Source organism: Quercus lobata, chromosome 3 (assembly GCF_001633185.2).
Source record: "Quercus lobata isolate SW786 chromosome 3, ValleyOak3.0 Primary Assembly, whole genome shotgun sequence".
In the NCBI taxonomy this organism is placed as follows: domain Eukaryota; kingdom Viridiplantae; phylum Streptophyta; class Magnoliopsida; order Fagales; family Fagaceae; genus Quercus; species Quercus lobata.
Window position 1 is genome coordinate 65,604,760 of NC_044906.1, and position 11,699 is coordinate 65,616,458.

Consider the following 11,699-nt stretch of genomic DNA (forward strand, 5'->3'; position numbering starts at 1 on the left):
GGACAACAGTTAACACGGTGTTTTTCACGATCAAGCTGAGATGAACTGTGTTTATCAAAAAGGGTTGGTCCTCGGCATAGTCCGAGGAGCTTTTTCTGGTGCCTCTTGTGTGATAGGGGTTTCAGTCCCCCCCCCTTCTGTCTCTCTCCATCCTCTTTTATAGTAGTTTCCTTCCTTCTGAATTGGGTTCTTAGTGCTGATACTTGTCCCATCAGCCCTTCCCTCCAGTTGTTGGGAGTGGTTGTAAAGGCAGAAAAGCATGGCTATGTCAGGTACAAGGCATTGAATGCAATAATGGCAGTCTTTCCCTCTGACATTTCTATTTTCTCTGTTGTCATTTTCTGTTTTAGTACTTTTCCTGTTCTGTGGAATGACTCGGAGTGTCACTACCAGTAGCAAGTTACTCCTTTTGTCATCGGCTACATCCATGCCGAGGAGGGTTCTTCCCATGGAAGAGGAGGGGTTTTTCCTTGGACTGGGCCCTTGGCCTAACGTAGACATTGACATGGGCTTCCCGGTCTTTTACCCCCCACAGTCATGTACAAGTTGATGTTTTCTAGTCAGCATTGATAAATAAAGTAAACACTATCTACAATATAAATTAATAATATAACAAGAACAACACAATTTTAAAATGTAGAACAATAAATCAAATTGGTACTATTGTAACTTCACTTAACAATAGAATCATCAATAATCTCAACATGGCCAAAAAATAAAACACAGAACTTGATGAATTATTACTAATTGAACTAAGACTAATTTCATGGAGAGAATAAAATATCATGGCTTAGGCATAAAACTTTAACAGAAGGAGGTGGAAATTTATTATTATTATTATTACTTTAAAATGAGTTTTACTTTATCTTGGGCGATGCAAATATGCAATGCATTGTAAAAAAATCTTAAATCTAATTTTCAATTTTGATAATCTTGGAGAGAGAGAGAGAGATGGGTTGATGTGTGGTCCCGTGAGATATTAGGTGCATCAATTTTATTGTGTGGGAAACTAGTTTACAAAATTTGAAGCTTCCAAGCCGTTAAAAAAGATTGGTTGTCAATAATGATTTAACATACAACATTCTTTTTTTTGGGTGAAATAGTTGTGGCTTAAATAGAATTGGATGCTCACAATTTTGAAGGTTTTCTTGGATTGAGGGATACAGTGTACAAGTCACTTTAAATGTTTTATTTTTCTTCCTTTTGTTTTGTAAAATTAAGATTAAAGTACATTTTTTCCCTTAGAGTTTGGGGTTATTTTCATTTTGGTCATTTACGTTTTAAAATTTTCATTTTGACTCTTCATGTTTGATTTCATTTTCATATTGACATTATAGTCCATTTTTGCTAGTAACCTAACTATCCATAATATGTTTTTTAGTCTACAATCATGAAATTCTTACATTTCACATTTTTAAAGTTAGTATTTCATATAATAGTTAAATATGAAAGGTACTTAAAAATCAACAAATTACTAACAAAAATTGACAGCATGACCAATATAAAAATATAATTAAACATAAAGGGTCAAAAAAAAAAAAATTGAAACGGAAATAACCAAATAAACACAATTCAAATTATAAGAACAAAAAATATACTTTAGTTAAAAGTCAATTATTCCCTTTTGGGGCCTTTGGCTTAAAGTTAGCCTTTCTTTTATATATGGATAGAATGCAAAAATATTCCCTAAACTTTGGATCAAAATCAAATTGATTTTTTAATTTGTAATTATAAGTCATTAACTTTGATAAATACCCAAGTTAAAGGAAAAAAAAGAAAAAGAAAAAGAAATTAATTGCAATTAATGCCAAGACTTTTTGGTATTTCTTAAAATTTAATTAGTACCAAAAACAGAGAAACAAAAACAAGTATATATATTCTCAAAAAAAAAAAAAAAAAGTATATATGTAATCGGTAGTCCACCACGTCATTTTTGAAAAACAGAACCAAGCAAGCGAATATGCCAAAGACACCCTCTATCCCGATTCTCAAGGCCAGTACGGAACTAGAGGATCGCACCGGCGCTCTCTTAGCTTCTCTCACACACACTCACTTTCCTTTTTATTTATTTTTTAAATCAACGGCCAGCGAAGCGAATATCCACCCGACGCATAATCCGACGGTCCAGATCCAACCAATCAATCCAAAAAGACCAAAAACACCTTGGTATTAATCAATATTACCAGACCAGTCCACACCTCATTTCCTTTTTTATTTTTTTCTTTCTCTCACACTTTTACACTCTCTCACTCTCTCTCTCTCTCTCCCTCTGTCTCTGAATAACCAAACAGTCTCTACCAAACCCTCTCTCTCGTTTTCTCTCTCATTTTCTTTCTCAAATTTTCTCGGGAAAATCATGGTGAAAGGTCCAGGTCTTTACTCCGATATCGGCAAGAAAGCCAGAGGTCAAATCGATTCAAACTAAAAAAATTTGTTTTTATTTTTTTTTCTATTTATTATTTTCTCTGTGACTGACCTTTTTTTTTTTTTTGAATTTTTAGATCTTCTCTACAAAGATTATCAGAGCGACCACAAGTTCACCGTCACTACCTACACTTCCACGGGAGTTGTGAGTTTTTTTCTTTGTTTTTGATTTTTTTTTTTGTACTTATTTGGTTATTAAATATTGACTTTATGAAGCTTTATGAAGTTACGCTATGCCTTTTGTTTTGATTTTTAATTTTTTAAAATCCTGTTTGGTTGCCGAGAAAATTGGAGGTAACGATAGGACAAAAAAAAATTTCGAGTATCGTATTTTATTTTATTATTTACTTATTCTCTTAAGTTAAGGAAATCTCGTTTGACTAAAAAACCGAGTAGTTTTCGGTGGCTTAGCTTAGTGAGAAAGTTGTTGCCTGATTTTTGAATATTTTTAAGATCTAGAATCGTGGTTTATATATTTTCCTTCTTTTTCCTACTAACCAAACAGAGCTGTAGGTCAGTCAGAGGTTCCACGCCATAAATAAATAAATAAAAATACACACACATATGTCAAGAACATCATAGTTTAGCTTGAAGTACTAGTTGCCTTTACACTAGTATAGCGGCCAGCCTGATTTTTGAACTACTTACCAAATGATACGGTGTATTATTCACATCTGGTTCATTTTGATTAGCCTAGTGCTCTTGAATTTGATAATTGTATGTGCATCTGTATCGTTTTGGGGACGATCAAAACTTTGTTGTAAAAGCCGCATTTAAATAGGCTACTTTAGGTTCTTATTACTATTATTTTCAGATTTCAATAAATTGTGGTTGGTCAGCATGTGCTGTTTTCTTGTCAAAATATGAATAATTGATCCGGGTTTTTGATATAACGTTTCTATCATAGTCCCAAATTTGTGGGGTTGGCTATGGATCCTCGACAGATTAATTTGGATCAGTCACATGTTTTTTTTATCTTGTATGTTTCTGAAAATTTGTATTGGTATGGAATCACAATTCAGATTCACACTAAGAAATTGTTTTTGTTGATTTGCATATATGCTTCCATACATTTTGCTTATGTTATTCTTTTTAATGTTCTGACCATTCTATTTGTCACGTTTCTCAGGCAATCACTTCAACTGGAATTAAGAAAGGTGAGCTGTTTTTGGCCGATGTGAGCACTCAGCTGAAGAACAAGAACATCACAACTGACATTAAAGTCGATACCAACTCTAATGTAAGTATTAGAGCTGCTTTGGAATTTCTTCATTATTTGCCCTCCAATTTTCAAGAAGTTTATCCTTTTAAACTATGCTACCTGATCTTGCATGTATTGAATGTTAGACCTGAAGCGACATATCCAAACATTTGGTTTTGCATTGCTCCTGGATAAAGAATCAAGTGGTTTTCAAGATGTTGATAATTGAAACTACAATTATATTGATCCTTATGCGTTGATGCTATATCTAAATATAAATGTGAAATATGTGAAATTACTGTTGTATAGTTCTCAGCAGCATACTATGCTTCATTCTGTTTGTGATTTTTAATTGTTAGATACTACTCAAGGACCAAAGATATGAACAGGTTTATTATTTATTATACATGATTTGGTTTGATGTTAAGAAGTTTACTTGATAACCTATCTATCCAGTCCTATTGATTTTTAATTGATTGACTGACAATGACCATTGCTTCAATGCAAAATAATTGTTTCTGACGATTTTATGTGAATTTGTAGCTTCTCACAACGGTTACTGTTGATGAACCTGCACCTGGACTCAAGACTATCTTTAGCTTTATTGTTCCTGATCAGAGGTCTGGTAAGGTAAGAAAAGCATTTGTATTTGTCCTGCCTAATAAGTTAATTTCTAGATTCACTTGTGTGAACTTTGCTTCATTGATGAGCACAACTTGTGCTAGAGATAGAATTATATTGGTGCATTTTGATCCTAGTTATTGGTGATATTGATGACAGGTAGAACTCCAATACCAGCATGAATATGCTGGAATTAGCACCAGCATTGGATTGACTGCTAATCCAATTGTGAACTTTTCTGGTGTCATTGGAAACAATGTTGTTTCCCTTGGGACTGATCTTGCATTTGACACTGCCTCTGGGAACTTCAATAAATTGAATGCTGGGTTGAGTTACACCCAATCTGACCTCATTGCTTCCCTGACAGTGTGAGTATATCTTTAAAGGGTTTCATTTACTCTTTATGCAACAATATTGCCTTTTTGAGTTATAATTGAGTGTTATCTACTTCTTGCATGTATTGGTTGATACGTGTTCCCTGACTAATGAGTCGATGATGATGAATATAGGAATGATAAAGGTGACACCCTTAATGCTTCATACTACCACATAGTAAGCCCATTGACCAGCACAGCTGTCGGTGCGGAGCTGTCACATAGCTTTTCAAGCAATGAAAACACTCTCACAATTGGCACACAGCATGCACTTGACCCCTTAACCTCGGTGAAGGCCAGAGTGAACAACTATGGAAGGGCCAGTGCTCTCATCCAGCATGAGTGGCGCCCAAAATCCTTGTTCACCATCTCAGGAGAGGTGGATACCAGGGCAATTGAAAAGAGTGCAAAGATCGGGCTGGCCTTGGCGCTTAAGCCTTGAGCTAATTAACTACCCTTGGTGTGAGTGGAAAGATGGACTTGTTTCGTTGTGGTGGAGGGTAATAAGGTAGAAGAATGACTCTTTTTGATCCAATTAATTTCGATCTTTTGATGCTGTGCTATCGGTTTCTGCATATTTTGGTGGTCAAGGGTTGTAAAAAATAATTTTAGCTGGTGGCACGAACAATGTCAATTTTCATTTCGAATTCTCATCCATTCAAATGTTTATGGAAGGTATTCTTTGAGGAAACAGTTATATGGAGTTTTTGTCACTCGATGAATGCTGTTTCTTGCACTCCAAATTTCTGTTGTTATTCATTATTCTTCCAATCTCATTACGCAGAGAAATTGTAGTATTTTGCTATGTGATGCATACTCCTGCTGCCACAGTATTCTGTCTGCTTCAAATTTAACAGGCTCTTGTGCATATGGAATTGGGTCCTCATCATTCTGAAACAAATGAGCTCCTTTCTTAGTACCGAAGAAGCTTCAAAAATTGTTGGCTAACTATATAATAGCATATACGGAACTTGAAACTGTTACACATAGGAAACAACTGCTGTTTAGACTTTGGTATATATTAAAGGCATAAGGAGATGAAGCCAGAGCTTATTAGAGGTGAACTCTGGAGAATATTTGGTTGTGCATGATGGTGTCCCCCAATTTCATTCTGTTATTTTGAATGATGTATTTGCAAACTTTTTCCTCTCCTGTACAGGTTGAATCATCAGAAATGGGAATCCACTTGAACCTGGCATTGGCAAGCAACGCTATAATATGACATTATAATTAGGCTGGTGCTACTAGGAGCTTGATGGCATATGAGAGTGAGGTCCTGGGCCCTCAGATGAAATGAAGCACGAGTGTGCTATATACATTTTAAAAAATGAGTGATAAGAATGATTTAACCTGCTTGCCAAAACTATTAGTAGCCTATAAACTATAAAGCACGAACCGATTTCACCTATGGAAAAACAGGATGCCAAATTTGTCTTAAAATTCCCAATCTCATATTATAAAGAGCCAAAAATAAAAAATGGAGCATAATAAAGCTAGGCTCTTATTACTGGAAAATTCTTAAGAAGTGATGTTTTTTCTTCTCACATTTATAGTGGATTTCATCATGAATTTAATGAGTATACTTTATTATGAATGTGAGAGGAGGGAGCACCATTTTCTATGTTCTGAAAATACTTAAGAATTACTTCCTATTATTATCATTGAGCCATATAATCTATTAAGCATACTTTACTAGTATAATCAATTATCTCATGATAATCAATTTAATTAAATTATTAAGAGCCAAATTGGTTCAACTTTTATGTTCTGTACTTTTTGAAAAAATGGAGTTGCACATTTTGAAGAAGTGGCGTTGTGCAACTGTAACTTTGAGAGGCAATGAGAAAATGTGAAGAACACATTTCATGAGCCCAAAACATATGATATTGAAATTCTATTAAACGCAAAATTTCCTGTTGTCAAAACCCTATAGTGATTTTTTGGTCCAAAAATCGGAAATGAAAAGGCACAAATAATTATAAATTTAATAATTTAACCATATTATTTTAATATTCTTCACCTATTTATGAATCCACGATCTTTCTATTTTTGTATAAGCATAACAAAATATGCCTTATTCTACCCAAAAAAAAAGAGAGTGATTTCTTCATTGAAATTAGGAATAGTGCTCAACGGTATTTTTAAGTTCCCTTTTTCTATTTAGGGATAATGGAATAACTTCTCTTTTTATATATGTTATTTACTTTCTTATTAACTGATGAATCAGCCAACATGCGTAGTCATTTTGCAACTTATGCCATTTTCCTTCTGCAATGATTAATTTTGTTCTTACAATTAAAAGTATAGACAGCCCAAACTGGTTCTCTGTCGTCTCTCTTCCAATGGATAAGACTTCAATTTTTCAATGATCATATACATTCTGAGCTTTATGCTCATTCATGACCATAAAGCCCCAACAACAGCTGGATTTTTTTTCCCCTTCAAATCAAGCAAGAAAGACAAACTTAAATCATGACACAAGAACCATTATTACTGCAAATTTTGGTCTGTTCTCAAAGCAAACCCATCAAAGGGAACCATTCACAAAATGCAGACAACATTTACAAAATAGCATAAAACCAGAGGATACCACAAATTTACACAAACCAATATCGTTTTTACTATAAAGAATATTGATCACACTATGGCAGAGTTCAAGACCATCTATACACGCCACACCACTTAGTTGCAACTTGCAAGACACTCCCTAACTCCTAGCTTTACTCATGTAATACTTACGAAAGTAGAAAAGAAGAAGAATAAAAGACACAAGTATTCCATTGAAAAGCCACTCATGAAACATATATGCTGCAATACAAGTCACTAATTCTGACTGGTATTTCCTTGAAGGAGGCCATCCCTAATCTGAGAAGCAATGTCTCTCACAGCACCTGGTCCGTGTGGGATGAAAACAGAGTTGGACTTTGAAGATGCACCGATTTCTTTCATTGTGTCGAAATATTGAGTAACCAGAACCATGTCCATGACATCCTTTGATGTAGTCCCAGGTACATTCACAGAAAAAGCAAGCACGCTGTCCCTCAGCCCATCTACAATGGCTTGACGCTGGCGGGCTATACCAAGCCCAGCCAGATATTTAGATTCGGCATCTCCCTCGGCACGTTTGATTTGCAGGATTTTTTCTGCTTCAGCCTTCTCATTAGCTGCCACCCTCATTCTTGCAGCTGTTCATCACATGTAAAAGGTCAATGACAGGTTAATTAGTATTCAGGGAAAAAGAAGCCAAACTTATCCACACAGAGAGAGAGAGAGAGAGAGAGAGAGAGAGAGAGAGAGAGAGAAGGAGAGACAATATTCAATTCAAAATGAACACTTACCAGCATTTATCTCGTTCATAGCTCTCTTCACATGTTCATCAGGTTCAATGTCCACAATGAGAGTTTGAACAATCTCAAATCCATAAGCAGACATGGCCTATGCATGTAAAATTCAAAGATATTAAAAAGAAACAGATTTAGCTTGTAAATTGACTAATACTAAACCAGATTAGCAGACAGAGAAATACCTTTTCAAGTTCCTCTTCCACAGCTTTCGCGATCTCATTCTTTTGTTCAAAAACAGAATCCAGCTCCAACTTTGGAACACTTGCTCTAATAACTAGAAGAATGGAGACATAAGCCTGTTAGTTTCTCCAAACGATGTACAAACAGGTAAAATTGTCTCCAATGGAAATTATGACATAACAAGTATATGCATGGATTGGATAGTGACTGAAAATTTCCCCAACCTCAAAGACATTATTTTAAGCTAAATTTCATAACAATGCTATAAGAACTTCTCTCTTTTTCTGTCACTACTTCACTCTGAGCCATTTGTCATCATAATATTCATATCAAGATACATTACCTCAATGGTCCTCTCCACATGAACATTATTGTTAAAATAAGCACTTTTCCAAGTCCAAGAAAGCATATCATGTACATAGTTAATCATGATTCTTTAAGCAAATCATAAAGAACATTACAACATTAAACAATTATCCAATATAGCTGTTTCACTAAGAATGTACGTTTCAATTCTTTTAGCATAAACTTCAAAATATCAATGTCAAGCTAGAAAAGAAGTCCACAATTTCTCAGCAAAAACTTAAAAAAGCCAATATCAAGTTAAAAAACCCAGAATTTTCAGAATTTATTTTTTTCCTAACAAATATGGATCCATGGGACAAATCCGTAAAGAACATGACTCTTTTAATTTCATTATTATGACAAACATGGTGACTTTCAAGGTCAAGTTAATACCATCAAAGACATAGGATTGGATTTGTGCTCTGGTGTTGCTGAGTTTGTAGAAAGCATCGGAAGCTTTGTCTGCCAAGGCCCGGTATTGAATAGAAGCAACAACAGTAACAAACACATTATCCTGAAAATGAATTATAGATCAGAAGCCGCAGAAGGATCATGCTTTCAGCATATAAAATAGTTTAGAACAAGACGATAGTGCTGTAGCCTAAAATATTCTTGCTTTTAACTCAAGAAAAGATAAGTTCCCAATCAATTCTGCAGTATTAAGCAAAACACATTAGAAATCAAACATTTCTTGCAAATCTGTATGATACTAATACTTTCAAATCAGTTTCGGATTCTTCACTTCAAACCCAGAAAAGAAATAAACACCTTTATACTCAGACAAAGTGAATGTTTTACTCTTTCTGAATGCTATAAAACAGAAAAATTATTGTGAATGCAAATTTAAAATGTCAACTTTGACTTCCCATATAATTTCCAAAGTATATGATTCATTTTTTCACACTATTATACCCCTCTAGGACCAATGATACCATGTGGCTCTCATAGAATACAACAGTTTACAAGCATGTTCCAGGTAAATTTCCAAGAATAAAAAGAAAAGTAAATAAGGCAAAAATAAATACGCAACAAACCTTTGTCTTTGTTTCACATCGAACATCCAGCTGCTGCACACGCAAAGAGAGGTGGCCAGCTATCTGCTGTCCCAAAACCCAAGGCAAGCAGTGACATCCGGGATCAAGCACATCATCAAACTTCCCAAAAGTTTCTTTGATGGCTACAGTTGACTGGTCCACTTGAACACAGCATAAAGCTTGACCCATTTTTCACTCTGCATAGCACAGTAACCATCAAAGGTGCACAAACACAATTGGTAGAGACTTAACAAGGTATACTAAATAAATAGACAAAACAAAATTAAATCACACAACAACCACCTTGAATGATAAATGAAATACACAAATCTTTGTGTGCTAAATAAATTTAATTGAAAATAAACAATAGTTTCTCACTGCAACTGCATAGAATACCCCCATTAAAAAGAAATAATGACATAATTTGCTTCCAGACAGTAAGAAAATGACATATATTCTTAAAAAACAAAACCGAGAAAAGAATTATAGAAACAGGGGCATAAATGTTTGTGATCTCTAAAAAGCCAATTGAAAAACTAGGGTCAGGATGGAAAAACTAATTGAAACTCCAGCGTTTGAGTTCGACAACAATATGAATCAGAAAACAACATAAAGAACACAAACACTTTTATGCGATTGAGCAAGCTTACTGTGAAAGAAAATAGTTGGAACTGATATCAAACTCACAATCAATCAAACAGCTACATATATAGTTAGAACAAACAAGTTATAACTCTCATCAATGACATCATGTAAAAAAATCACCCGGGCAGTATCTATCTGGCAATGAAATTCTTAACAAACCAAGAATATTAAAAATGAAAAGAACCAATTCACACCGCAACAACAACAAGAAGACATTTTTACTTAAATAGAAAGCAATGCAATAAGACAGACCCACATAGCAAAAACGATTCTGATAAAGACTGGTTCTACTAAGCAATGAAAATTCAACAGTTTATGTATGTATTCTAATCTCTGGCCTAAAATATCGCCGAAAAAACTATCTAAAATTTACATATTCGCCTGAGAACAATTGAAAGTCAAGTTGTAGCGTGAGGTTTTGAAAGATTATGAATGTTTCCAAAAGATTTAAATCAAAGATGCAAATACAAAATAGTATTCAAACGTGAAAAGCATGATTCTTATTGTGCCAGCAAATAATTGAATTAATAAATAAATAAATATTGAGAAAATTCAACGCTGAAGTAGTCCATGACAATTACATTAGTGTGCGCTTGGCTACAGTGTTTTTGCTACAGTATTTTTACGGATTAAAAATTATTTTACTATTTTTAGTAACAAGTGTCAAGACAGTAGAAAAATTATATTATTCATAAATACTTTTCAAAATCCAGGAACAAAAATCCATTAAATACAAACAAAATTAGAATATTTTTTCAATGCTGTGTTTTTAAAAATCAAAACTATGAATCTGAAATTAAAAAGACAATAACAAAGACCTAATTTTTAGATATTCATTAAAAAAATTAAAATTGTGTAATGTTGCGAATAATAGTAATTCAAAAAAATAAAATTCAAAAAATTCAGAGTTCAAATAAGCAAGGAAATTAAGAAATAGCAGAGAGATTAAAAGCTCACCCCTAACCGAAAACTCTGAGGCTTTTGGTGCTGAGAATGGGAATCGAATTGGATCAGAAAAAAAATGAGACGAAATTAAAGAGAAAGAGTGGGAATATTTATAGTGGGTGGTGGGAGCGTGGAAACGACGGCGTAATGGGAGGAAGAAACAGCTAAGCAGATTACAAAAACAGGAAAAACAATAATGTGATGCGCGTTTGGTACGTATATATAGGAAAATTATTACGTAATCGTGGAATATAATAAATGCGTATTTTCCTCCTCACATGAATGATGAGTTCTACCATAAATTTATCAAGAGAAAATATGTATTTATGGTAATACGTGAGTACATGATAATTTCTTTTTTTTTTATACATTGGTTTTTTGGTTTGTAACTGAAACTGGAAGAGAGAGTATTGATTTTTAGTGATAGAGGAGAGTCAGTTTGTTGTTGCAAAAAACGGATTTTGTTATGCGGGTTCGTGGAAGAGGTGTGACTTTTGTGAGCAGTTTTCAGCCAAATTTCTGGTGGAGTTGGATCTTGGATCTTGCTTTTTCAAAATTTTTCTTTTTTTGATAATAATTTTTTTTC

General features: G+C 34.0%; 2 protein-coding genes across 7 annotated transcripts; one reads left to right on the forward strand and one right to left on the reverse strand.

Annotated features, from left to right (window-relative positions):
- The first annotated feature begins 2,241 nt into the window (after positions 1–2,241).
- Positions 2,242–5,396, forward strand: LOC115982894 (mitochondrial outer membrane protein porin of 36 kDa). The gene is made up of 6 exons (XM_031105641.1): positions 2,242–2,405; positions 2,502–2,569; positions 3,554–3,664; positions 4,169–4,255; positions 4,406–4,614; positions 4,756–5,396. Exons 1-6 carry the CDS (start codon positions 2,357–2,359, stop codon positions 5,060–5,062), a joined length of 831 nt encoding a protein of 276 aa, XP_030961501.1. The 5' UTR covers positions 2,242–2,356; the 3' UTR covers positions 5,063–5,396.
- Positions 5,397–7,136: 1,740 nt separating this feature from the next.
- LOC115982895 (hypersensitive-induced response protein 1-like) lies at positions 7,137–11,290 on the reverse strand. 6 transcript variants are annotated; one of them, XM_031105642.1, is made up of 6 exons: positions 11,126–11,290; positions 9,524–9,720; positions 8,883–9,003; positions 8,147–8,238; positions 7,959–8,055; positions 7,137–7,805 (listed from the first exon to the last, which is right to left on the reverse strand). In XM_031105642.1, exons 2-6 carry the CDS (start codon positions 9,710–9,712, stop codon positions 7,444–7,446), a joined length of 861 nt encoding a protein of 286 aa, XP_030961502.1. In that variant the 5' UTR covers positions 9,713–9,720; positions 11,126–11,290; the 3' UTR covers positions 7,137–7,443. The 6 variants fall into 6 exon arrangements, with proteins under 6 accessions (XP_030961502.1, XP_030961504.1, XP_030961505.1 ...); XM_031105644.1 differs by lacking the exon at positions 11,126–11,290 and adding an exon at positions 10,542–10,623; XM_031105645.1 differs by lacking the exon at positions 11,126–11,290 and adding an exon at positions 10,421–10,525.
- Positions 11,291–11,699: the final 409 nt, after the last annotated feature.